This window comes from Dermochelys coriacea, chromosome 1, assembly GCF_009764565.3.
Source record: "Dermochelys coriacea isolate rDerCor1 chromosome 1, rDerCor1.pri.v4, whole genome shotgun sequence".
Classification (NCBI taxonomy): domain Eukaryota; kingdom Metazoa; phylum Chordata; order Testudines; family Dermochelyidae; genus Dermochelys; species Dermochelys coriacea.
In genome coordinates this window covers 262,282,420-262,310,403 of record NC_050068.2, presented here as the reverse complement: position 1 = coordinate 262,310,403, position 27,984 = coordinate 262,282,420, and the positions used below count along the sequence as shown (strand labels likewise).

The 27,984-nt window shown below is 49.0% G+C and overlaps 1 protein-coding gene and 1 long non-coding RNA gene across 3 annotated transcripts; one reads left to right on the top strand and one right to left on the bottom strand.

The window, feature by feature from the left end:
• Window positions 1–1,341: 1,341 nt before the first annotated feature.
• Window positions 1,342–22,328, top strand: NAGA (alpha-N-acetylgalactosaminidase). 2 transcript variants are annotated; one of them, XM_038373581.2, is made up of 9 exons: window positions 1,342–1,539; window positions 11,373–11,550; window positions 17,036–17,210; window positions 17,478–17,655; window positions 18,598–18,692; window positions 19,667–19,828; window positions 20,260–20,457; window positions 21,074–21,217; window positions 22,078–22,328. In XM_038373581.2, the coding sequence occupies exons 2-9, from the start codon at window positions 11,396–11,398 to the stop codon at window positions 22,258–22,260; spliced, it is 1,290 nt and encodes a 429-aa protein (XP_038229509.1). In that variant the 5' UTR covers window positions 1,342–1,539; window positions 11,373–11,395; the 3' UTR covers window positions 22,261–22,328. The 2 variants fall into 2 exon arrangements, with proteins under 2 accessions (XP_038229509.1, XP_038229519.1); XM_038373591.2 differs by lacking the exon at window positions 1,342–1,539 and adding an exon at window positions 10,919–11,054.
• Window positions 22,329–24,996: 2,668 nt separating this feature from the next.
• LOC122455522 lies at window positions 24,997–27,097 on the bottom strand. Its single transcript, XR_006273749.1, has 2 exons — window positions 26,220–27,097; window positions 24,997–26,179 (listed from the first exon to the last, which is right to left on the bottom strand). It is a non-coding gene; the product is annotated as an uncharacterized LOC122455522 (long non-coding RNA).
• Between the last annotated feature and the right edge of the window lie 887 nt (window positions 27,098–27,984).

Genomic DNA, 27,984 nt, shown 5'->3' with positions numbered 1-27,984 from the left:
TGGCAAGATAGTCCTCTTGGACATATACCACCAGTTTGGGGTCTCTACCCTGCTTCTTTGCAGTCTGCTCTGATGTTGGCACGTGGTCACAAGCCACTCCAGACATGGGACAGTATCTATCTTCACAACATTCCCAGGAGGTAGGGAAGAGCCATTTTACAGGTGGCGAACAGAGGCACACATAGGTGCTAGAACTAGGGGTGCTACTGCACCCCCTGGCTTGAAGTGGTTTCCATTATATACAGGTTTACACTTCGGTTCAATGGCTTTGCACCCCCAGTATAATAATTGTTCCAGCACCCCTGGAGGCACAGAGAGACTTAGGGCATGTCTACACAGCCGCGAAAATGCTTTAATGTGGCTGTGTAGTCACAGCTCCAGTGTTGAGAGAGAGTTCTCCTGGTGCTGTAAAAAAAACCCCGCCACGAGGGGAATAGCTCCCAGCACTGTAGCACTATCTACACTGCCACTTTACAGCGTTAAAACTTGTATTTTCACACCCCTGAGCGAAGAAAGTTTCAGTGCTGTAAGTGGCAGTGTAGACAAGGCCTAAGGCCCAGATCTTCAAAGGTATTTAGGTACCTATCTGCCATTGTTTTTACCAAAGGTTTCAGAGTAGCAGCCGTGTTAGTCTGTATTTGCAAAAAGAAAAGGAGTACTTGTGGCACCTTAGAGACTAACAAATTTTTTGAGCATAAGCTTTCGTGAGCTACAGCTCACTTCATCTTTGAGGATCTGGGCCTTGTCCAAGAGCATACAGAAAGTCTAGCAGAGGAGAGAATTGAACCTGGGGTCTCCCAGGTCCTAAGCTAGTACTGTAACAACTGGAGGAGCGTGTGTGTAGACACAAGGTGAGTACAGGGCCTAATGCAGTGGAAGCCTGGTCTCTAAGTTCTACCATATTACAAGTATAATAATAGCGCCTTTAGGAACCACAATCATCTCTAAAGAGCTAAATACTGTCTCTATGGCCGCTCAGTCCTGGGTCTTTCTGCTGAGACTTTTAACAAGACACTCATTTATTTCAGTTGTGGGGGTTTTTTGTCAGTTCTGTTGGGAACTGAACCAAGCCTATTAAAATGTTTCCACATTAAAACAGAGCAGAGAAATGCACCAAACTGAATACAAAGTCTAAGGGAAATATAGGCTGAATCCCTTTTATATCCTCATCTTTAGGGGGTGACAAAACACCTTTCTTCCTTGGCACTGATCACAGGCTCGGCAATCACCCCCCCCCCCCAGCCCGCTCTCTCAAGGTTATGGGAAGTGGGCCTCTTTGCTCCCCACCCACGCCGGGAGCGGCCGCTGGGTGCGCTTGGGTCCCCTGAGGGACACAAGAGCGCGGGAGGCCAGCAGAGCTCCGGTCAGCTGACGATCTGATCGCCCAACCTTCCTAAGTCACCAAACCGGTTGGTCAGGTGATCAGCGGCGGGTGAACACGTGACGGCCCGCCCTCCCCTGGCTCGGCTGCTGAGATCAGTGGAGCAGCAGTAGCAGGAGCGGCAGCAGGTCCCCGCGCCGGGAGGCGGGAGGGCCCAGGTGAGTGAGCCGGCCGGCCGGCCGGCGGGCGGGCGGGCCCGGGCAGGCTCCGCGCTGGGGCTCATGGCTGGCGCTCTGCAGGCGACAGGTGCCTCCAAGGAGTGGAGGAGGCTAAAGAACCGGACAGGTCCCGCCAGCCGGGGGGGGAGGGCTGATCATTGCTGCTTGTTCCTTCGCTCCAAAGGCGGCTGCTTGGGGCTCCAGCCCTACCATCTTAAAAGTAGGGTGACCAGGCAGCAAATGTGAAAAATCGGGACGGGGGTGGGGGGTAATAGGAGCCTATATAAGAAAAAGACCCTAAAATCGGGACATCTGGTCACCCTACTTAAAAGTGCCTTGGGATCCTGAAGGATCAGGCGCGGCAGGCTTTGGGTTGCTAGTTCTGCAGCTACATCTTCCCATCTCCGTGAACCCAGAGCTCAGCCATATGCATGTGCTTCTTCCCAGGTGCTTAGTTTCCCGTGGTTGATGGGTTTGAATTGGGTTCCTAGGTGCAGACTACTCCATGAGCATGCACCGTGCAGTGTTCCACCCCGTCTGAGACTGGTGTTGTTTTATGATCAATTCCTATCCAGAGACTGCTCTTTTTCAGTAGATAAGGTGCAATAATCCTATCCTGTCATTCAGATTTTCTGTTGTTTTCCCTGGCCAAGAGTGCCAGTTGACTAGCACAGGAGACCAGAGTGCTGTGGTCAGCTGCAGAGTAGGTGCACTGCAGCAGTAGTATAGAGGCTCCACATATGCACTTGAATCAGCTTCCTGCATTAATGTACTTCAAGGCAGGGCCAGCTCTAAAGATGAAAAAATAACCTAGTTTCTGTGATCTAGCACTGAGTGATTGGAGGGAAAATGATTCACAAACAGCCCTGGATTGCTTTTTCCTCTCAGCCTGTCCCCTGCCTTGCTCTTTGTTTGTTAACATTTTTGGAATGGGTTTTTGTTTGCACAAAGTTGAGGAACAGCTGCTCCTAACGTGAACCCCCAAATTCAGATGTAGACAAGGGGGATCACAGTTGGTGTCAGGAGTGTTCACCCTCTTTATATGGCCCCTGTCATCGAAGTATCTGAGTCTCTCACCATCTTTAATGTACATGAGGTAGGGAAGTGCTAGCATCCCCATTGTATGGTTAGGGAATGGATGCACAGAGACCAAGTGACTTGCCCAAGGTCACACAGGAAGTCTGTGGTGGAGCAGGAATTTTGTTATTAAAGTTTTGGTCTTTGAGTTGGGGAGCATAAACAGTCCCATGTGACTTGGGAACCAGTAACACACCCTGAATAATGAATAACTGAAATGAATAATTCACAATCACCCTATAGGCTAGCATATGTTCATTGGACAATTATGAATAACAAAGATGAGTCAAAATCGTGGATAATTTCTGAAACCAGGATCAAATCAGGATTAGCTATGTTGTTCATAATGAATAGTTCACTCGACTCTAGACCTGGTTAATTCTTGCCTCTGTGGAGACTGCAAGTTGTGTAGGTGATTATTTGCAATGTGAGCAATCTGTCCCGGTAGGAACTGGACTGAGATCCTCCAACGCTCCATGCAAAGCCATCAGATGGTAACAACTTTCAGTTGCTACTGACCTGGGGGTGGTTTGGGACAAATAAACTAAAAATTAAAGACTCTATGTCCCCATTCCCCAGGTCTCTGAGCTGCTTATTCCCTCATTGTAAGTATGTTTAGATTATTACTGTTTCCCCAAGATGGGGGTCTCAACCTTCTCCGATCTCGGAGGATCTTTCCCAATTTTATCTTAGGGGAAAGTGCAAAATCCAATGTCTATTAAAGACAAAGGGAAAGGCTCCTGTTGATTTCCCTGGTGGTTGGACTTGGGCCCCTAGGAAGGAGCAGTGTGTTATGAACTTTCAGCTGTATTAAAGAATTTAGGGGGCACATTCAGCATCTCCATGATCATATTGTGATACCCTTTGGAGTTCTGTGCACAGATCAAAGCTAGAAGATGATCCTGAGCTTTTAGAACAGGCCACGTCCCAGTGCTTTCTTTAACACGTCCCCTTTATCAATAAAAAATAACACTTGGCACTTCTGTAGTGCCTTCCCTTGGAAGGTCTCAAAGCACTAGAGAAATGTTAATGCAGTAAGCTTCACAACCCCCTGTGAGAGGTTATTGTCCCAGTTTAGAGATGGGGAAAGTGATGCCAGAGGAGCTGGGCCAGACAGACTTGCCCAAGATCACACAGCATGTCAGAGGCAGAAGTTAGAGACATGTTTCCAGATGGTCCTGTGCTCCAGCCACAGACCGCAGAAGAGTTTGCTTCTCTTTTTATTGTTGGACATGCAGCTGCACACACCACTTTTCTTTAGCATTCAGTGTAAGCTCAGCATCTCGATATGGTATAAATAATTTTCTCCTTCACGTTTTGGGAGGAGTTTGACCTTGAGAGCCTGAACGTACTTGCCCAGTGGTGGGTAAGCTGCAGGTGGGTGCTCTGATTGTGGCAGGTCAAAAGGTAGGTATTTCTCTGCTGGGACCAGCCAAGTCAGTTTGGTGAAATGGTTACAATTTGGCCCTGTATAAAAGGGCCCAATTTTTTCGCAAAGGAAACACATTGCTTTATATGCACTGGATTCAGATTAGCTACTGTTCACCTTTCATTAATGCCAATTTACTCCACACAGATTGCAGCTGCACCTGACTCCTGACCTGTGTTGTACTGCCACTGCTTGTTGTTTTTGCCCTAGATTTCTCTACACAACTCTGGCAGTACAACTTGGTCCTGTCAAGGAGCATCCCTTCCCCTGCTATTTTAGTCCATGTGGGCCCTCCTATGCAGAAACTGTAATGGAATCATAGAAATGTAGGGCTGGAGAGGTCATCTAGTCCAGCCCCCTGCACTGAGGCAGGACCAAGTACACCTAGACCAGGGGTTCTCAAGCTGGGGGTTGGGACCCCTCAAGGGGTCATGAGGATATTACATTGGGGGGGTCGTGAGCTGTCAGGCTCCACCCCAAACCCCGCTTTGCATACCAAAAGAAACTACACCATTTGCTCAAGAAACTCCCTGAAAAAGCACAAGAACAAATCCGCACAGATACATCCCTGGAACTCCAACCAGGGATATTGTATCTGCTACCCAAGATCCATAAACCTGGAAATCCTGGATGCCCCATCATCTCAGGCATTGGCACCCTGACAGCAGGATTGTCTGGCTATGTAGACTCCCTCCTCGGGCCCTACGCTACCAGCAGTCCAGCTATCTTTGACACACCACTCACTTCCTGAGGAAACTACAATCCATCGGTGATCTTCCTGAAAACACCATCCTAGCCACTATGGATGTAGAAACCCTCTACACCAACATTCTATACAAAGATGGAGTACAAGCCATCAGGAACAGTATCCCCGATACTGTCACGGCTAACCTGGTGGCTGAACTTTGTGACTTTGTCCTCACCCATAACTGTTTCACATTTGGGGACAATGTGTACCTTCAAATCAGCAGCACTGCTATGGATACCCTCATGGTCCCAAAGTATGCCAACATTTTTATGGCTGACTTAGAACAACGCTTCCTCAGCTCTCGTCCCCTAACGCCCCTACTCTACTTGCGCTACATTGATGACATCTTCATCGTCTGGACCCATGGAAAAGAAGCTCTTGAGGAATTCACCATGATTTCAACAATTTTCATCCCACCATCAGCCTCAGCCTGGACCTGTCCACACAGTGTCCAGGAAGTGGATCTCTTGTGGTGCTAATAAGCGATGGTCACATAAACACCACCCTATACCAGAAACCTACTGACCGCTATGCCTACCTACATGCCTCCAGCTTTCATCCAGACCAGACCACACCACACGATCCATTGTCTACAGCCAAGCTCTACGATATAACCGCATTTGTTCCAACCCCTCAGACAGAGACAAACACCTACAAGACCTCTATCATGCATTCTTACAACTACAATACCCACCTGCTGAAGTGAAGAAACAGATTGACAGAGCCAGAAGAGTACCCAGAAGTCACCTATTAAAGGACAGGCCCAACAAAGAAAACAACAGAACGCCACTAGCCATCCCCTTCAGCCCCCAACTAAAACCTCTCCAACGCATCATCAAGGATCTACAACCTATCCTGAAGGACAACCCATCACCCTCACAGATCTTGGGAGACAGGCCAGTCCTTGCTTACAGACAGCCCCCCAATCTGAAGCAAATACTCACCAGCAACCACACACCACACAACAGAACCACTAACCCAGGAACCTATCCTTGCAACAAAGCCCGTTGCCAACTCTGTCCACATATCTATTCAGGGGACACCATCATAGGGCCTAATCCCATCAACCACACTATCAGAGGCTTGTCTACCTGCACATCTACCAATGTGATATATGCCATCATGTGCCAGCAATGCCCCTCTGCCATGTACATTGGTCAAACTGGACAGTCTCTACGTAAAAGAAAGAATGCACACAAATCAGACGTCAAGAATTATAACATTCAAAAACCAGTCGGAAAACACTTCAATCTCTTTGGTCACTCGATTACAGACCTAAAAGTGGCAATTCTTCAACAAAAAAACTTCAAAAACCAGACTCCAATGAGAGACTGCTGAATTGGAATTAATTTGCAAACTGGATACAGTTAACTTTAGGCTTGAATAGAGACTGGGAGTGGATGGGTCATTACACAAAGTAAAACTATTTCCCCATGTTTATCTCTCCCCCCCCCCCCCCAACTGTTCCTCAGATGTTCTTGTCAACTGCTAGAAATGGCCCATCTTGATTATCACTACAAAAGGTTTTTTCTCCCCCACTCTCCTACTGGTAATAGTTCACCTTACCTGATCGCTCTCCTTACAGTGTGTATGGTAACACTCATTATTTCATGTTCTCTGTGTATATAAATCTCCCCACTGTATTTTCCACTGAATGCACCTGATGAAATGAGCTGTAGCTTATGAAAGCTTATGCTCAAATAAATTTGTTAGTCTCTAAGGTGTCACAAGTCCTCCTTTTCTTTTAGTGTTTATAATGGTGTTAAATATATAAAAAAATTTGTTTTTTTTTTAATTTATAAGGGTGGGGATCGCACTCAGAGGCTTGCTATGTGAAAGGGGTCACCAGTACAGAAGTTTGAGAACCACTGACCTAGACCATCCCTGATGACCGATATGTGTCCAATCTCTTCTTAAACACCTCCAGTGATGGGGATTCCACAACCTCCCTGGGAAGCTTATTGCAGAGTTTGACTGTCCTTACAGTTAAAAAGTTTTTCCTAATGTAAATCTCTCTTGCTGCAGATTAATCCTGTTACTTCTTGTCCTCCCTTCAGTGGATGGGGAGAACATTTGATCACCATCCTCTTTCTAACAGCCCTTAATATTTGAAGACTGTTTTCAGGTGCCTGCTCAGTCTTCTTTTCTCAAGATTAAACGTGCCCAGTTTTTCCCTCATAGGTCAGGTTTTCTGAACCCTTTATCATTTTTGTTGCTCTCCTCTGGACTCTCTTCAGTTTGTTCACAGCTTTCTTAAAGTGTGGCACCCAGAGATGGACACGGTACTCCAGCTGAGGCCTCCCCAGTGCTGACTAGAGCTGAAGTGAATGAGATTTTCATAATATGGACCCATCTCCTCAGGGAGTAATAGACTCAAGCATGGCAGGTCTCAACTTATTTATCTAGATATCTATCATGCGTTTGTTGCCCTGGTGTCTGCAGCTAAAGTTACAAAAAAGCAAACAGACAGTCTGTACAGCTAAATTCAGTACAGCTGTAATCTCCCTGCTGTCTGTGTGTGCGTTTCTGTGAATTTGTGACCACTTCAAGATTTGATTCCTAATCTCCAGACTAATTTTACATCTTGTTAAACAGAAAGGGCAAGCCTAGAGGCAGCTGCCCAGACCTCGGCTACAGCTTCTTCTTTCCGTACTATTTAGACTAAATTTGTTAGTCTCTAAGGTGCCACAAGTACTCCTTTTCTCTTGTTTAGACCAAGTTCCTCTTTCTAGTTGGGCAAGCAAAGCAAGGCCCTACACTCCACTCGATAGCATTTCTCTGTCACTTTTGAGAACTGCACCAGACCAATTCCAAAATTTCGGGGAATATTCTAGGTATCGATGGGTGGAATACTAGTGAGCTGGATGAAAACCAGAAAAGCCTCATTTCCACTGAAATCAGGCCCAAAGAACTCCCATTTGGTACTGCAGGTAGAGGAAGCTCTGGTGCCCTCTGGTAAGCTGCTGCCTGCATGTAGAACAGACCAGGTCAGTCACACACCTCGTTCCTTATGTAGGCTGAGTTGTACACTCAGCCGGGCCCCTTCATCTCTCCAGCCCTTCTCTCCCTTAGTGAGGCCGCTCAGTCCCCCACTCCAGCTGGGCCCCTTGCCCTCCATTTCACTTCAGTCAGCCCCTCCCCAGCTGGGCCTTCGTTAGCACTTGGATTACACACAGAGCTTGGCTACATGAGCAGGGAAGTGTGCGACCCTCTAGTATGACTGCCTGGCCATTCTGTTTTTCCAGCACTTTACTGAGCTACCCCTGATGGGATGGATGTTCCCCTAGTTGTACTCATAGCAGTGCTCTTGAATTGCAAACACAGGCCCCGAGTCATTCCTGGAGAATCCAGTGCAAGGGGGGGCAGCTGGACCCTGCCCTATTCTGGAGCTGCTGGAGGCTGGTTCAGCCCCTCATGTAGGTTAAGCAGCCCTTGGGACTGTCTTACCTTGTGCCCTGGATCTCATGGTGCTTGTGGGCCTTGTGGTAACTGGTAAATATCTGGGGTGTAGGAAAGTCCCTGCAGAGGTGCAGAGCCAGCTCTGGGTTGGCAAGAGAGGCCCTCTATGCTAGAGGTATTCCCCAGCAGTGCCAAGCTGCTGCTTTGCTTTACATTGTATCCCCACTTCTGACTCCTGGCAAGTAGCACCTGAAATTTGTCTTTGTCACTAACTTAAATGGACAGGTAGAAGATCCACAGGGAGCAGATGATGAAGACCGTACCATTTTTACACAATCATGTATGTTCACAATCAATCCCAAGTATTCAAAATCATGAGGTAGGATCCCAAAATCATGTGATTGGCTTAAATCAGGAAATTTTTAAAAAAGTAATACCTTTGGGGTTCTTTCTGTCTTTGGGGGATATAGCATTTAGGGGTCATGTTCTTAAGCTTTTCTCCACAACCATGAAGGTTAAAAACAGTAGGGTTGGTTTGTTTGGGTTTTTTTTTTTTTTTTCAATAAAAGCTGAGCATCTCACATCATCACATGACTTCAGGAGCTGGGGCTTGAAGGAAAGAACCAGATATTCCAAGGGTCACAATAAAATTGTGCAAGTTGACAACATTGCACTTTTTCTAACCATAACCACATTTAAACGCCTGATGCAAGCCCTTTAGAACTTCTTTCTGTGAGTGAAGCACTGTGTTTTGTAGATGTGCTCAGAACAGGGTTAAAAGGCTGGCAGCCTGTCTATACTAGTGCTCCCATCAGCACTACTGCCACTGTAGCTCCACCAGTGAGAGCAGCCCTGGAAATATTTAGGAAAAGGCCTAGTTTTGACAGGGCCACCCGGAGAGGAGCAGTTTGCCCCAAGAGCCTGTTTGAGAGGGCCCCCGAAACTGAGTGGCATTGAGACCTGACCAGGGGGCTGCAGTGCCACTCATGGAATTTGGCCTAGTGGCCCCTCCAACATGAGGGCCAAATCTGAATGGCGCGGTGATCTCATGTGCCAGGTCACAACGCCCAGAGTGAGGAGCTGGGCCTAACCCCATGGGACAGGAGCTGAACCACTGCTGTGGGGTGAGTGCAGGGCGAACTCCCCTCCAACCCACCCCTATCCCCTGGAGTGCCCTTCAGTGGTCATCTTTTTTTTTTTTTTTTTAAAGGGCGGGCCTCAGTTACCCTAGGCCTCCCAAAACCCTCTGTTCAGCCCTGAGTGCCAGAACCCCCAAAGGGAACAGTCAGGAGGGAAGAATGGCTGGAGCTTAGCATGCAGGGTAGGTTGTGTAGGAACAAGAAATGAGCAAAAGTGGAGTCAGAGGTTCTGGAGAGATTGGGGAGCAAGGAGACATTTGAGCTATAAGTGGAAAGTAAGGGAAAATCAGTGCAGATTCAAGAAGAGGGGAGGGACTTGGGGCCAGCAGAAGGAAAGGAAGACTATCCTGGCAGCGAAGTGTTAAATGGGCCAGAGGGAGGAGGAAGGGGATGGCTAAAAAGGAGGAAGGTGCTATGGCCAAGACACAGATTACTAGAGCAGGAGTAAAAAAAAAAAAAAAGAGGAGGACTTGTGGCACCTTAGAGACTCACAAATTTATTTGAGCATAAGCTTTCGTGAGCTACAGCTCACTTCATCGGACTAATACCTTAACAGTGAAAATGGAGAGGGAAGGATACAGTTGGGAGATACTGTGTAGATAAGCAGCAGGATCTGACTATAAACACAGTGCAAGCCAAAGCAAATACATTTCTTCCATTCAACTTATTATAGAAAGTCTCCTAAGGCAGAAATGAGGAACAAAGACTAGAAAAAGTCAAGCCAAACCAGGAAGAACTGGGGCTGCCGAGTAAATGGGTGTATTTAAAGGCACTTCACCCATCCAGATTCCCAGTGTGATCTACTGGGAAATGTTTCCCCTCTCTGCTCCTGTCTGGAGTATCTCCCAGGATAGAGCTCATCAGAATGAGCACAAAGTGGGCTTCTTTACTGAGGCTGCTGGACACAGACTGGCTCTGTAGTTGTCTCTGGTTCTGTAACAACCTGAGTAGCCAACCACAGCCTGTGCTGCCTGAAATCCCCCCCCCCCCCCAGTTACATGTGCACTACATTTTAAACTTGGGTCTGTGGTACCTGGGCTTGTGGACTCTGTTTTGAATGCTGAGCTTGAGAGCCCATGCCAATGGTCCAGCTCAGAGAGCATATTGGGAGGGTGCGTCGCTGAACTATAGGGCTGGCAGCGAGTGTATGTTCGGGACATCTGAGTGCTCTGGGCCATTGCTAGTGGATGCTGGCACTGGAGTATACTGGGTAGGATACAGTGGTGCTTTGGGGTGCAGCTGTCACCACTGAGATGCTTGGGGGGACAGGCAGGGTGTTGGACTGAGCCATTTTGCTATGGCAGACTGGAATGTGTGGGGCGTAATGGAGTGAATGCAGAAGGATTTCTGTGCAAATCGGAATGAGTCACTGAGAGGAGGACCTGACACCATGATGCTTTGAAGGATGTGTGGGGCAGGATGCAAGTATCTTACTCTGGTTCTTTGGGGGTGCAGGGCACTGCACAGTATGTGGTGGCGTAGTGGGGTACATGTAGAATATTATGAGGCCATAGAGGTGGGATGCTGGGGTGCAGGTGGTGTAGTAACATGCAGAATTACAGTCAGTGCTCTGGGTTATTCACAGAGTGCTGTACGGGAGATGGGGTTTGTGGAGGAATGCAATGAAAACACTCTCACGCAGCTGGACTGAGGGAAGAGGAAGTGGGGCTATGGAAGGAACCCTAACACAATAATGAGTGGATGATACAACCTCCCCTCTGAGGTAAACAAAGGCAGAGAGGGGTGACTAACAACTAGAGCCACTGTAGAACCCTACACAAATAGGTTGGCTGGGGTGGCCTGAAGCTGATAACAAAGGGCCGTGATTTGCACAGAGCTGGGTTGGGGGAGTGCGCTGGACATGCCATATCGCATCATATTCCTCCCCACTGTCAGTCTGTGTGTGGTGGATGGGTGGGTGGAGCCCTGTGACCCTCTGGATGACCCACTGCAGTGGGAGAATCCCCCAAGTGGATCCCATTGATATCTGAGGCAGGAGAGGGCTCTTGCCACTGAAAAGTTTTTGTCTCTCTCTTATCAGCATTTATCCCTCGCTCCAGAGCAATGAAGTTGGCAGCCTTTGTCTCTGGCCTAGCCCTAGTGGCCTGTGCCCTGGCTCTGGAGAATGGGCTCATGCGGGTGCCCCCGATGGGCTGGCTGGCATGGGAGAGGTTTCGCTGCAACACTGACTGCAAGACTGACCCTGACAACTGCATCAGGTGAGTGAGGCAACGTCATGGGCTTCGTCCGGAAGTGCTGTGTGGAGATGACGAGGGGTGAGGAGAGAAAGGAAGGTGAAAGGGAAAACTACCCCCACTTTTGGCTTGCCCTGCAGCTGAGGGCACCATGAGGAGTTCCCACGCTTCCCCTCTGGGCGTCAAGGGCTAAAGCATCACCTTTTTGTAGTGCTCTGTTTGAATAGTTTTTGGTTTCAGTGCTTTGGAGAGCAAAGGCAGAGGGGAAACTCTGAACCTTGGGCTGAGTCAATATCCCTTCTCACCTCACTCAGGAAACCCCGAGCAGCGCCAGCATCCCCCTCCACTTCATCTCCTCTCCCCGCATTCAGAGACACCTCGGTCAGAGTCCATCCCTTCCATGCCCTATCTCCTCCCCACCCCTCACTCACCAATCATGAGTCCTTCACCCTTGCCCTCACCAGCTCTTTGCCAGCTGGGGGAAATAAAAGGCATGGGTGGTAGGTACAGGGTTGGAGCAGAGACGTTTGGGGGAGTTGCGGAGGAGGCTGCAGAGAGGCAGGAGCTAGGTTGTGCCATAGCATCCTGCTCAGGAGGATCTGAGGTGAGAGAACCAGACTCACTTCACTTGTGACTCAAGTCAGAAGTGAGGCAAAGATCACTAACCCCTGCACCATCACATCTCCATGCCATGAAGAGTAATTGAAGGAACATGGAAATTGCTGCACTTGGTCGATACACTGGTCCATCTCATCTGTCTCCTACTGTTAGCAGCACCAACATCTCCTGCTTCAGAGGAAGATTTAAATTGTCATCACGCGCTTAATTGTGCAATATGGCTTTCTGGAGGGACACTTCTTCCTGGCCCCAGCTGGGAGGAGTGTTACTTGCACACATTAGGGTACCTCACCTTTTCCCAGTCCATAGGGCTCCAGGCAAAAAGCACCTACCCTTACTCAATTTGTAGGGCTCAGAGCCACCCATACCCACTTTGTAGGGCTCAGGGTGTAAATAACCTGGTCAATTTAAGTACCCACACCCTTTCCCAATGCGTAGGGCTCCGGGTGTATACTACTTCTGCAGGACCTTTTACCAGTGAAAGAGCCTTACACAGTAATATACTACATAACCTCTATTTATTAACAATCACCAAAAACAGAATGCACACATTACACATACAGTGCCCACCACTCTCAATAAGACTGATGAACTTTTCTTGATGGCCAGTCAGGATCAGGTCCATCTGGGGGATTCCAGTTTCTGCACAAAGAAAAGGAGTACTTGTGGCACCTTAGAGACTAACAAATTTATTAGAGCATAAGCTTTCGTGAGCTACAGCTCACTTCATCGGATGCATTTTATGAAGTGAGCTGTAGCTCACGAAAGCTTATGCTCTAATAAATTTGTTAGTCTCTAAGGTGCCACAAGTACTCCTTTTCTTTTTGCAAATACAGACTAACACGGCTGCTACTCTGAAACCTGAGTTTCTGCACAATGTCATTGGCAGAGTGTTGAGGTCTGGCAGCTCTGATCTTTGGGGCTGTGTCCTAGAGTAGTTCCCAAAGAACTTCATTTTGGACCCCAGTTTATATAGTGAAATTTGAGTTCTTTTTAGCTATACTTTAACCAATAATTATACTAAACTTTTACTAACCAATCCTAACATAGTGTAACAAAATTATTTAACCAATTCTACCCCACCACCTTAATGTACAACTAGCAAAATTAATTATGTAACAGCCAGAAACAATTAAAGAACCACATAGAGACCATACAGACAAACAATAGGGAAGTGGGGACCATAATGACAAAACTGTTTTTAAAAAAAAAAAAAAAAAAAAAAAAAGAGGATTTCACAACCATTGATAAGTGATTTCTTGACAGATAGGATGCTATCAAACTAAGTTTGTTTTTTTTAAAACCATCTTAAGATCTGTTTCTTTATCTGGTGATAGTGGGTGCCATTAGGACAGGATCACCTTTTTAACAGCCTGATATTACATTGTTTTAATGTGAGGATGTGACTTCCTGCTTTTCAGCTAATGGCCTCTGCTTGGCTGCTGTTTTAATCTGGCTGCAGACGAAGGCCTTAGGCTTTAGGCCTTACAACATAGCTGCAGACATAGGATGGGGTGCTCCACGTATGACCTGAAGCCACAGGGTTGACATCCCTCCTAATTGTACTCCAGCTGGTGTCTCTGCATTTGCTGTTCTTATTCATGGAAATGTCAGATCTAATTTGGGAATCTCCTGTCCAGTGTATGGAATCCCAGCAGATCTTTCTACACCTCCCATAGAAACAAGAACCTTTTTTTGAAGGGGAGGGACAATGTTTCCTCTCTCTCCTGCAGCAGAAACACCCTGGGGCCCCCATGCTGTGGTGAATCAGGACGCTGCTCTCCTTTCTGTGCTGAGGCCACCAAGAAGTACTGTGCTTAAAGCAGAATTCCCTTTGGTCTTTGTAGCACTAGCCTGAGGTCTGAAACATTGTCAGCCCGTCCCTTGTCTTGACCCTGTAAAATGATCAAGCAGCCATTGCCCTGGCTCCCCTTCTCACTCTTTGATCCTGCTGACTCTCGGGGAAGGTGGAGGAGGATGATCTTGCAGTATGGCGTGGTTGCAAAAGGAATCGGGCTCTGGAGCGGAGAGACATCACAGCACGGCTGCCGAGCAGGGATTGCTGATTTACACACAATATGAATGAGCCCCAACTATGCATTTTTTTTTTCACGTAGCTAGTCTATATAATCATATGTTCCTGTCACTGTGACTCTTGCACAACCTCCCTCCCACCCTGAGGTCGTTCTGTGACTCCCCTTACGGCAGCTCATCTCAGACGCCAAGCTCTTCTGCATGGTCACCATCTCCCAGCACTCTGTGGTGCTGGTACTGCTTGGGGTCTCTGGATGCTACTGTAACACAAATCATAACTGTAGCCACTCCCCATGAGGGCCGGACAAAGCCTCCCTCACCCTTTCTTCTCCCACCAATATTTGGAGCTTGTCCATTCTCTTTGCGTCGCCTGGCTTTTTACTTCCTGATGTCTCCACTCAAGTGACTCCTTGCTGTGCCAGGTACACCGGGGGGCCAGCCCCTGAGAAATAAGTGACCATACTACTAGCTGGCAAGGGGTGGAAAGCCCAGTACACAGGGGACAATAGAGTAAATAAAACAAATCCCAGCAAAGGAATGGCACACCAAAAATAACTGCATAATAAAGGTTTCAGAGTAGCAGCCGTGTTAGTCTGTATCCGTAAAAAGAAAAAGAGTACTTGTGGCACTTTAGAGACTAACAAATTTATTTGAGCATAAGCTTTCGTGAGCTACAGCTCACTTCATCGGATGCATACAGTGGAAAATACAGTGGGGAGATTTTATAGACACAGAGAACATGAAACAATGGGTGTTACCATACAGACTGTAACAAGAGTGACCAGGAAAGGTGAGCTATTACCAGCGGGGAGGGGAATCTTTTGTAGTGATAATCAAGGTGGGCCATTTCCAGCACTTTACAAGAACAGTAGGAGGGGAAATAGTTTTACTTTTGTGTAATGACACATCCACTCCCAGTCTTTATTCAAGCCTAAGTTAATTGTATCCAGTTTACAAATTAATTCCAATCCAGCAGTCTCTCATTGGAGTCTGTTTTTGAAGTATTTTTGTTGAAGAATTGCCACTTTTAGTGCTGGAAATGGCCCACCTTGATTATCACTACAAAAGATTCCACCCCCACCCCCTGCTCTCCTGCTGGTAATAGCTCACCTTTCCTGGTCACTCTTGTTACAGTGTGTATGATAACACCCATTGTTTCATGTTCTCTATATATAAAATTTCCCCACTATATTTTCCACTGTATGCATCCAATGAAGTGAGCTGTAGCTCAAGAAAGCTTATGCTCTAATAAATTTGTTAGTCTCTAAGGTGCCACAAGTACTCCTTTTCTTTTTGCATAACAAAGGGGGGATTTATTAGGAACAGGAAGCTAGGATCTGGGGAAGGAAAGGGTTACGGTTAACTAATTGATAAACATGGATAAATAAGCCATTTCCCCACCTCGGAACACTCTCAAACTCCTCCAACCCTGTCTTCCCAAGGAAGATACTAGGCTGAGGTTGTGTGTCCTGAGATGGAGTGGTGCAGTGCTGTGGCATTGGCTGACTTCAATAAAAGTCACCTTCGTGTTTTGGTTTTTTTTCTTCACCCCTGAGCAGGACAGGGTACTCTCCAGACTCTGTCCAGGCCTGCTCTTCCCTGGCCTGGAATCCTCCTGGTCTCAACTGCCTCTTGGCAGCATGTGCAGGGTTGGATCGATCTCTCCCTGGACACCGGTCCCTGCAGTGCTGGAGCTGCCCATTCCATGCAACTAGAGTTTCAGAAAAATGGGAGTTCAAGGGCAACTCCCTGATTCGCATTCGCTGTCTCTCTCCTGTCTGTCCAGGCCCAGATCACCTCATGCAGAAGCCTCCCAAGTCCCTGTTGCCCCTGGTAGGGGTTTCTAACTCCTTCTGCCCCCTCCCCTTGCTCCAAGCGGGCCGGGAATGGGGTGAGGGGACTTTGGCAGCAATATGAGTTCTACCGTTTTGGTAGGGCTCCCCGAGGCTCAGTCTGGAGCCCAGGAGCTGACAAACTCCAGATGGGGGCCACATGGCCGACGAGGGAGGGGGCTAGACCATCTCCATACAGACCTCATGAGGTCCCCACCAACAATTCCATGTTTGTTCTGGGATCTTGGTAATGGAGCGAGATTGAGAAATTGGAGAGAATTTAAAGAACAAAACTGCTGCTGGGGTTGGAGGGGATAACTTGAAAGGAGAGAGCGAATGGACAAAATGCATTGGTTTGCACAGGCCACATGGGGACTGAGGGGAAGGATCTAGCTACTGTTGACATGCCTGGAGGGTGTAAACAGCAAGGTGAGGAAAGAGAGGGAGGATGGTTCAGTGGTTACAGCACTAGCCTGGAACCTGGGAGCCCCAGGTTCATTTCACTGCTCCCCATAGACTCCATTGCCCCATCTTCAAAAGGGGGATAACAGCACTTTCCTATCTCACAGGGGTGTGGTGAGGATAAATGCATTCCACATGGTTAGGAGCTCAGATACTACAGTCACGAGGGGCAGATAAATGCCTTAGAATTGTTCAGGCTCCGAGAGCTACAAGGAGGAATAACGGGAAACATTTCCTATTGATGAGATCTGGTAGAGAAGGGAATAGACTCCCAGGGGAAGTGGACATTGCTGGAGTCCTTTAAAACAGGGCTGGACAAAGCCTTTGAGACTCTTCTGTGGAGACCAGACCCCTGCACTGGCAGTGACAGGGGAAGATGGAACCTAAAAGGTCTTTTCCGTCTTGGTTAAAGGTTCAATGACTCAATGGTTTTTGTAGCAGCCTTTGGGGATAAAGAGGAGCAGGTGCTAAGTGGTGTTGTTAATAATGGGTTTATTTGTTTTGTTACCTCTGCCTGCTCTGAGCCTGTTCTCTCTCTCTCTCTCTCCCCATCCCCGAGGCAGCGAGAAGCTTTTTGTTGACATGGTAGATCGTCTAGCAGATGATGGCTGGAAGGAGCTGGGCTACGTGTATGTGAACATAGATGATTGCTGGATGGCGAAGGAGCGGGACGCAAAGGGACAACTGATCCCAGATCCCGAGCGGTTTCCCAGTGGGATCAAAGCCTTGGTGGATTACGTGAGCTGATTCTTTTCGTGTAAAGACAGGATCTAGAGAGGGAAGGGGATGGGGAGCAGGGTGGGTTCTTGGTATTTCAGTCACATCACATCTCGTGGCCTTGAGGCATGAGGTCTGTGACCTGAGAGATGAGAGGTGACATTGTAGAGCAGTGAGAGATGCTAAAGCACTGTCCACTCTGATACGTTCCCCCCACAAACACACACCTGCCCCGAGTGGCAGCCAGGGATTTTCAGGCTCTCTCTCACAGCCCTGTCCTTCACACAGGCGCACTCCCGGGGGCTGAAGTTGGGCATCTATGGAGACATGGGCACTTACACGTGCGGTGGCTACCCAGGCACCACGCTGGACCGGGTCGAACAGGATGCCCTGACCTTTGCGGAGTGGGGCGTGGACATGCTGAAGCTGGATGGCTGCTACTCATCAGAAGAAGAGCAGGCCCAGGGTAAAGACTGTCTCCTGGGCTGTGTGAACTTGGAGCCACGCCACTGTTACTGTCCTTGGTGTTAGAGAAACTGAGAAGACATTTTTTCTTTATGCTAAAGCAGAGGCTCTCGCAGCCTGTAGGCCACCCCAGATGGGGGCTCCTGCACATATCAGAGGAATGGGGCTGTCATCTCGATTCCTATTCACTATCTCCATAACTCATTGCATTGATGCTCATGGTGCTTCCCATGAAGCGCCAGGGGAGCTGGGGCAGTCTCTGAGGACACTGGTGGCGTGTTTCAAGAGAGGTGTGCAGAAATGGCTGAACGTGGGACTGTGGCTTGGTAAAAGGCTGAGAATCCCTCTGCTAATGGGCACAAACCCACATCGTGTTAGGTTCATTTCCTTGTGCCTCCCATTCTGGATCTTCACCTCCGAGCTTGGTCGCTAGTTGGGATTTAGAAGGTATCCAAGATACCTGCTTTACAGTGGGGCTACAGAACCTTCAGAGATGAGCTTACATGTGCATAGGATGTTGTGGTGGGAAGCGGGGGGGAGATTGTCCTTACTGGCCATAAGGCAGAGCTTTTTTTCTACAGAAATCCCAGTGGTGGCCAGAGAGTGGCTTGTCTGATGGGTCTGTGTTTTGGTGGGGGACGTGGTGGTTTGGCAGTGCTGATAGTGTGGGGGGGATAGGTTTCAGCCTCAGGATCTGAGTATGGGTGAAGAAACCCTCAAATATTTGATTTCTTAAGGAAGGCAGCTTCTGTTGTTCGGCTCTCTTTCCCCCCTCCCTCCATCCCTGAGCCCCTTTCTTTCTACTTGTGTGTCTCTTAAAATAGCCCATTCAAAATCCATGTAACTAGGTTCATCTGAGTGATCGTTCCAGAAAGTGCTGCTGTTTTCCCCCTGGTCAATGCCAGCCATTTCCTTGACCAATTGGATTTCTTGTCTTTCAAAGGCTACCCTAAAATGGCAATGGCCTTGAATGCAACAGGCCGCCCCATTGCCTATTCCTGTAGCTGGCCAGCCTATCGAGGAGGGCTTCCACCCAAGGTAAGGCTCACCCTGGCAGATCCTGGGGTTCCTTTGATTTTCCTCTAAACATCCTGTACTGACTGTCCTGGGGGGGAGCGTTGTATGAATTCCTAATGCCTTCCTTTCCTACCCCTCCTCCACCCCAGTTGCTATGATTGGCTTGTGGGCACTGATCTCCCAAAGGGACTGTGAGCTGTCAGACAGGCTGTGGATCCATGTGGAAGGATGCCAGGTTGGGGTGCAGGAGGAAGGGCAGTGGTACCAATCTTTGGGCCGTGTTGTTAATGTAAAAGGACACTCCTGAAAAGTGGTGACATCTACAGAAGAATCACTGAAGTTAAATGTGGAAAAGAGGCCTGTAGGACACCTCTTGTCCATCCCTATCCCAGTCAACCCAGGATCATTCTCTACCCATCTATTCTTCAGAGTGTTGTCCAGTTTTGAATATCTCCAGTGATTGGCCTTCCACCAACTCCCCTGGGAGACTCCTCCACAGTGGAGCATGAGTTTTCCCTTGGCGCACTCTCATTCCACCCCTGCCTGCACTCTAGGCCTTTGGATCACACTGAACAATTCCTCTCCACCCCTTCCTTATTGCTTACACCCTTCAAGTGTACTTGTGGATGGTCATTGTGTCTTCTCCCACCCCCAGTTCCCTCTAGCTGGTTAGCCAGGCTGTATGTCTTTTCCCACAAATGAGGCACCTTGCTCCTTAGTTGCTTGGTGTTGCACTTCTCTGAATTCCCTCAAATCTATCAACACCTTTTGGGCACTGAGGCTCTCCAAACTGAGCCCAGCGTTCCTAGTGAGTCTCACCGGTGGCTTCTGAACTAGCAATGATGCGTACAGTGGGGCTGGGGGGAGGGGGAGGGGGAGGGAGGAAAATACCACCCATGACAAAGGTGCATCCCATAGCTCTGTGGGCACATCCCCCCTCTCCCATTCACCTGAGTTCCTCTCCCTCCCCTGCCGTACATCTTGTTCTCTTCCAGGTGAACTACACCCTCCTGGCGAACATCTGTAACCTCTGGCGTAACTATGGTGACATTCAGGACTCCTGGAACAGCATCCTCTCCATTGTGGACTGGTTTTCAGCAAATCAGGATGTGCTGCAGCCGGTGGCCGGCCCTGGCCACTGGAATGACCCAGACATGGTAACTTTGTGCTGTGGATGGTGGAAGGGAGGGTCTCCAGGGATTTCCTGTCTAGAAGCAGGGTGGAGAATTGGCAGGAATTCATTAGCCCATGGCACACCATTCAGGTCTGTAGGCTGTCAGAGCTGCCTAACCCGTACGCCTCATCCACCCTGAAAGGCTCTGTCTAGATTAGGGGCAAAGTTGGGGTTTAAATGTGTTAGTATTTTAATTAATGCATATTTAACATCATTGAGCACAGATAGGGATGGGCACCTTTATGACTGTGTTAGCTGGGCATGCTCCACCCACGGGGGAGGGAAAGGGCTTGCCAGGATGCCAGTGGGCTGGGTCCTGCCACTGAGAGCAGCACTTGTCTTACTAATGTGTACCCTGCCCTCCCTTCTGCTCTTCCACTGTCTCCCTCTCCGCCCTCCCCGTCTGTGCCACAGCTGATCATTGGAAACTTTGGCCTCAGCTATGAACAGTCCCGATCCCAGATGGCCTTATGGACGGTGCTGGCTGCCCCGCTCTTCATGTCCACAGACCTCCGCACCCTCTCCCGCAGCTCCAGAGAGATCCTGCAGAACCGACTGATGATCAAAATCAACCAGGATCCCTTGGGAATCCAGGGACGCAGAGTCCTTAGGGTACAGAAGGGAACCTGACAGCATGAGGGCCCAGGAGAGGGGAGTAGATGGGGGAATAGCTGTTGAGAGGGCCTAGCTGGGCATCAGGGGAGAAGGTGACCCAAGCCTGGGAATGGCTGTGGTTAGCTGGGGATTTATAGGGTTAGTATAATATTGGGGAGGCCTCCACAGGTGGAGGGGAGGTGCCCCCCCCCTCCTGGGAAGGCTTGAACTAAGATGCGCTTGTTAAATAGCTCTAGTATTACTCTCCTCCATTTGCTCCCCACTGGATTCAGCTGCTCGGTTTGTCCTCCCATGCCCGCCCTTGTCTCTTGGTTTGGAAAGAGTTAATCTTGGTGCTCTGGACCCACCAGTGGGTAGGAGGGCGGCCACCAAACAACCCCAGTTCACTCCCTCCTGCTGATGCCTGATGTGTCAGTGTCTGGCTGGGCCCCTTGAGCCCAACAGAGAGACTTGATCCGTGCTGCTTTTAGGCCCCTGCCAGGGCAGGTTCATGAGCCATCCCAAGAGCCGATGAGTGTTTGGGGGAGTGGGTGGCAGCTGCAGAGAGAGGTTCAGAGAAGCTGGAGATGCACCTAGACTCCCTCTTTCTGCTGCTCCCCCTGTGCTTCCCTAGGAGAAGTCTTGGATCGAGGTGTTCCTGCGCCCGCTTTCCCACTCAGCCAGTGCCCTGGTCTTCCTCAGCCGGCGTACGGACATGCCGTACCGCTATACCACCTCTCTCAGCAAGCTCAACTTCTCCGCCAGTGCCGTGTACGAGGTGAGCAGGGAAAACACGACAGGTCCCATGCCAACGCCCCTGCCGTGCAGGCTGCTTATCTCCGCAGAGCGGGGAGCCCAGCCCCCATGTTCACGAATGATGCTTTGGGGTTCAGAGTCCCCTTCCTACTCTCTGCCCCTGAACATAGTGTTTGTCCTGTCTCCCCACCTCAGCTTCACACAACAGATAGTACTGTTGGAGATTACAAGCCAAGCCACACACCCAGTGTAACACACCCAGTTACATACACGCGCTGGTGCTGGGACTTATCCCTCCCCTGGCATAGTCATGCCAGGAATTAGGCTGCAGTCTGAATGCTGCAGTCCTGAATGCGGGCAACTGGGCCCTACGCATTGTGGGGGTGGGGAAACACCTACAAAGCTCCTGCCCCTATTCTTACTCCAAGATGGTGCAGGAGGGGATGGGGTGGCGAGTGACTGTACCAAAACACTGACTAGCCTGGCTCTGGGACTTCGATGGTGTGCTTGCAGTTAGGCTGTGGTCCTCGTGACTCTCTCAGACTAAAGTGGGTTAGGCCTGGTCAGCGAGTGGATGAGAGATTTCTAGGAGGTGATGGGGGAGGGTTATCCTGTGCCTTGGGTTTCCTAGGCACATTCTGACTCTGGGTATTTTCAATGGAGCCGTTCCCACTCCTGCAGCCTCTGATCAAAATCCCTTGGGGTGGGATCTAGTAGTTTGCCCTTGTTGTATAGCGTTACTGTGCCCTGCTTCTTCGGCCTGCCAGAGCGGGCTACACTTACTGGGATCTCTCATCTGCCTTGGAAGTAAATGGGGGTTTTTACATACTTTTGGGATGAGAGGCACCATGGAAATGCTGGTAACAACCATGTCTCTTCCAGGCACAGGATGTGTACAGCGGCGGGATCATCAGTGGCCTGAAAGCTGGAGAGAACTTCACTGTCATCGTCAACCCCTCGGGAGTAGTCATGTGGTACCTCTATCCCACAATGTACGTGGATCAACCCTTGGACTTTGTCAGACAGCACCCCCAGGGGAAGGGCTTCCACCCATTTGCACTGTGAAGCCAATCGGAGGAAGAGGATGGGAGGCCAGCTGTAGGTACACGTTGCTCTCTGGCCAGGAGCGACTCCCCTGAGCGTTTCCGCTCACAGTCGCAAACTAATGATCTACATTTAACCACTTTGTGCCTTGGTTTTCCTCTCTGTCAACTAGGGAGAATTGTTAACACTCACCTCACGCCTGGGAGGTAGGTAATTCATTACTGATTGTAAAGTGCTTTGAGACCCTTCCCTGGATGGTGCCAGACAAGTGCAGAACATAGTCACTGTGAGCATTTGCTAACTCTCACTACTTGAACACTCGCTAGAGGAGCTGCATGTAATATCACAGCTCAGTGAAGAGATCATTTCCCCTAGATTTGCAGTAAGGCCTTAGGTACGGCAGGGGTCAGATCTGTCACGAGGAGTGAGTCTCCCTGGAGGTGCTATACTGGCAATCACATGTTCCATGCGGGGGAACTTTTCTACCCAAGGCCATCGCTAGGCATATGCAGAATATGCAGCTGCATAGGGCACCATGAAATGTGGGGCACCAAATTGCTCCAGATTTTATGGTGCCTTAGGCAGCCGCGTGCATACGCAGCAGCACCAGCTCCGGCGGCCAGCCCTATTTCCCCAGCCAGCCCACCCCCAGGCTGCGCCCACTGCAAGGGGCAGGGCCATCCCTGGGAGGTGTGGGGCCTGGGACAACTCCCTCTACCCCATCTTTTTCCCCCTGCTCCACCCTTGGCCCACCCCCATTCCACCCCTTCCCCCCTTGCGCTGGAAGCAAGGGTCGGGCCTGACCCTGGATTCACGGGCAGCAGCAGGAAGCGGAGCAACCCAGCCCCAGCCCGCTCTACTCTGCCAGCTCCCAGCCGCATCACTCCGCTTCCCACTGCCAGTGAGTGTAGGGGGCGGTCCTTTCTCATCCCACAAGCGACATGGCTGGGAGCCAGGGTGGGGAGAGCGGAGCGAGTTGGGGCTGGGTTGCTCCACTTCCTACTACTGGTAAGTGTAGCCGGGGGGCAGTCTTTTCTCCAAACCCCATCCCCCAGCGACCCGATTGGGGCTGGGTCGTCCCACTTCCTGCTGTGGGTGCCAGGCCCCCCACTAATCCCCTGGGCCCCATGTGGGCCCCCCACAGCTCCTGCCTCTGTCATTCTGCAGCCCTTGAGTGTGGGCATCCCCTTTCCTGTGGAGGGCCAGACCCCCCCGGGGAAGCAGGTGCTCTGGCAGCGTAGGGGACCATAATTTATAGGGACAGGGCTGTTTCTACCATTTCCTTAGCTTAGAATGACAACTTCAGTCAGTTGAACTCACCCCCTGCCAGTTGTGAAAGCATTAGCGCCTGCAGGAGGCAGCACTGTCCGGTAGCCAGAGCAGGGCCCTGGGCGTTAGAAACTCCTGAATTTCAATGCTGTCTCTGCACATACCCCAGCAGTTGCTAAAGGCAATGTCTGCACTACTCCCGCTACGGTGGCACACTTATGGGGCTGCAGCACCCTTGTGTAGACACTTCCTACACTGATGGGTGGGGCTTTTCCATTAGTGTTGTTAATCCCACCTCTCCAAGAAGCGGGTGGCTAGGTCGATGTCAACAGCAGGGGCTAGACCAACCAAACTGCCGTGCTCAGGGTGTATAATTTTTGTCACAGCCCTGACTGATGGAGCTAGGTTGCTCTAATTTTTTAAGTGTAGACCAGTGGTTCTCAACCCAAGATCCAATCAACACACAGCTGCAGCCTACGTGATATCCTCACAGCCACACAGGTAGTATATATATTGTGTGGATGCAGCCATTGTAACACACACAGAGCTGCATATGTGGCCCACAATGGTAAATCAGTTGGGGACCACAGGTGTAGACCAAGCTTTAGTTTCCCCATCTGTAAATTGGGGACAGTACCACCATGAAGATTATTAGTCCTCTTTAGCAACATCTTCCCAGTGCCCTACAAATAGGAGCTGGGTCATCACAGAATCCCAGCTTGGGTGAGCCTTAGTATTGCCCGATCCTGAGGCACAGGGAGGCTGTAAAATAAATCAGTGGCAGAGCAGAAATTAAACAGGACTGCCTGGCTCCTGCTCACCCAGCTTGCCTCTTCAGTTAGTTCACAGGGTGGAGATTTACAGTGTTCTCCATTGATTGATGCCTTATCACCATTAGAAAAATACTACTGCTCAATGTACACAGCAGAGAAAGCAGCTGCGTAGCATCTGGTTCACTGCCTGACTAGGGCTTGGATTCACTAGTGCACCCACCATCTTGTCCAGCGGAGAATTGCCTCATGTTTGCACTAGCCTACCCAACAACTGAGCTGGTTGTTCCTGCTGGATGGGGACAGGCTCCCTTCCTTCTCTAGCTGTCAGACACTCCAGGATTTCTCAGGGAAAGGCAGCTGTGTACGTATTTGTAAGTTTCCATGACCACTAGCCTTTTAGCCATTAATACGCTACCAGGGAACTGCATTAGGAGCCTATCACTTGCATTATGGGCCTCAGACCACAGCTGGTTGCACTCCATTGTCTGAAAGGGAACCCTGGCGCTATGTTGTGCTAGAGAATTAATGTTTGAATAACATATGTGTATGGGCAGAAGAGGAACGGTGATAGTGGAATGTTGTAACTGGAAGGAAAACAGCCTGTCTTCTTCATCCCTGCTGGGCCCAAACTGACAGGTCAAGGGCTGGGGGAAGTGGGGTATGGGCTATTCTGGGAGAATTCTGCACCAAACCATTAAAAATTCTGTGCCCAATATTAAAATTTTTCAAAATTCAGCATATTTTGTCAAAATAATATAATCATACTGGCTTCAATTATTTAGGTCATTTATTTAAACTACACTACAATGGCTGGAGAAGGGGAGTAAGTAGCATTGGAGGAAATCCCCAAACCCCCTTGCCTTATAGTAATGGCGCTAGGTTTGACCCTTTATTTCCAGTTATTAGTCAACCAATATATGCAGCCGTATGCTCAGTGTTACATCATAGGCAACTGAAGAGCAAGTGAGGGCTGGGGAATCAAACCCAATTATATGGGTTACTGACCAGTACCAGGGAGGTCTGTGGCAAACAGTTCATGGAGCATGTTTTTTCAGTCCAAAAATTTAGAGCAGTTCTAATCACTAAAGCACATGAGCATTTATAAGCACTGTCCTTTACAGCACTCTGGCAATGTAAAGGAGCCTTAAAACTTTTACACGTTTTATACTCCAGGGGGAATTCACTAAGAAGGCAGGCTGCTACATTCTGCTCCTCAGGAACATCCTGAAGGCCTGCCCTCCATGGCCAGCATACTGCAATAGCAAGCAAGAGGGACAGAGCGTGTGTCACACACACACACACACACACACAACTGCCCAGCTCACTTCCCCTCCTAGCAGTAATTTATGTCTCTACCAGCTGCTCTGGGTGCCTGAACCAACCTTGCCGGAGAGGAGTGTGACACCACTCTTGTGGTTTCCCTTTAATTCCCCATCAGAAATCATTTTTCTACAGAGAAGCAAACCTGCAAGGGACATGAATTCTGCACATGTGCAGTGATGCAGAATTCCCCAGGAGTAGTATAGGCTTAGCTCCTCACTCAGAAGAATGTATCAGAACACTAGGCGCCCTCTAGGCTGGATAAATGGGACAGACTGCAGCATAAGGTTTGGAGGAACGTATGGCATAGCCGATGTTAACTGGTTGATGAGGGGACTTTGCAACACGGCTCTAAGCCAGGCTTTTGCATGCACCAAGTGACACCAGCAAATGGCTGCCCCCTGCTCTTCCCCTCTCCCATATAGCAACCTACGTAGGACTCTGCTAAGTAACACCTGTCTCACTGCAGTAGGCTGTACTGTTGATACAATAGGAGATACCCATGCTTAAAAAAAGCTGGATACTGACTGGCTGCTAGCAGAGCTGGCCTTGGCCATTTTGGACAGAACCAAAAGAGTCTTTTGCTAGGTGATCCTCCTCCCAAAACGTAATCAATACCTGTTTATTAGTGCACTACAAGCTGCAGGACTGGCCTGAGGAGTTCAAGAGAATCTCTACAAGGTCCCCCCCCAGGACAGAAGTAGAAGCCAGCTGCTTGTTCCTTTCCACTTCAGCAACCTGATAATCTTGTTTATGTTTTCAAGCCTTCCTCTGCAAGGAAAAGGGCTAGACACCTGCTGTAGGACAGACATTCTGCAGTCCCTGCTCAGTTCTGCCCCCTCCCCAGCACTGACAGTAGGGAGCGGTACAGGCTTTGCAGAATCAGCCAGATGCTGGTGAAGAGAACTCTAAATATTGCTTTCCAATGAAAATAAATGAAGGACTGATTGCACTTGAGCACTGTAGGGCAGGGCAGCTATGTTCTAGGCTTCTATTTTATGTTTAAGCTAGAGATGTGAGTCACAGATCTGTTTACTGGAACCCTGGCTGACTAAGCGCATAAAATATGTTACTAGCTAGCAGGGGGTTATCACCCATGCTAGGAATTGGAGCTGTCTACATACAGAGGGTGAGCTGATAGAGCAGGGCCTCATTTGAAAGGGATTATGGGGCCAGGTTAATTCTTAAGAGGGACTCAGGCTACACTGCCGCAAAAATCAATCAATCAATCAGTGTTTGTAATTAAAAGTCCTCTCTCAAACCTGTAACTTTGTCTACAATTAAAACAACAAACTTAAGATTTTCTCTTCCTGTGTAAGAGTCACTGTTCGATCTTCCTTTTATCCTTGCCCCACAAAGAAATTCTAGCAAGTCAAGTTATGATGTATGGACCCACTTTCTGTCCTCACTCAGTATAGGGCCTATATAAACATGCAATTCTTTTTTTGACTGTTACTAGCCAGAAAACATTCCCAGAGCAATAGATGTCTCTCTCTCCACTCCCCCACACAGATGTCACTCACCGGAGTTTTAAGGAGGCTGGTGCCAACTTTGGACTCCTTTCACTCTTCATTAGATGTATCCTGTGAGTTGGAGCAGCCCGCCAGAGGACAGCAGTGAGTGGCCTTGTCCATCCTAACAGCTCCTGTTGCAAGCTCAAAGAAAGGCTTAACATTTTTTCCTTCCCATTAGACAGAAGACTCGATATATGCTGTTGAGCCAACCAACCTGGGTGCAGGCAACAGCTGGCTGCTGTCACACTTTTGCCAAAAGCCTCTTACTTTTCCTCCTCTCCTTGCACAGCATTGCAAAGCAAGGTAATAGGGTTGTTGCCAGCACAGAGTGCCTGAGGCAAGCAACAGCGGGGTTTGTTGCCCAGTGTGCATCGCGTCAATTACCACAACGGGGTGGAGAAGAAAAAAAAAAGGTTTATTTGAAGCTTCAAAGATGGCGCAGGGAGACTTATTGATCTCAAATCCTGCGTGCCAAACACCTACACAAACGACCTATTTATACACACAGAAACAGGGTTACAAATATTTTTCCTCCAATTCCCAGTGGGTTGGTGTATTCACTTCTCCCCTTATGCTAATACCGTTTTACTCACATACACAACACAACCAGTTGAAACCCGTTTGGGAGGGTGCTTTTTTGTTTTGTTTTGACACAATACTTATGTGGTTTTGGCTGTTTTTGCCAAGATACTTACATGACTTCGCTAGCTTATATACAATTTGAAAACGGAATTTTCTACTTAGGAGGGCTGGGGTGAGTTGGGCCTAGAGCAGGAGAACTTCATTGACACTTGTGGTCTTTTATTTTCCTGAGTTACCTAGTGTTATGTCCAGTGCCCCCAACAATTTCCTTCTTTGAGAACACAAAC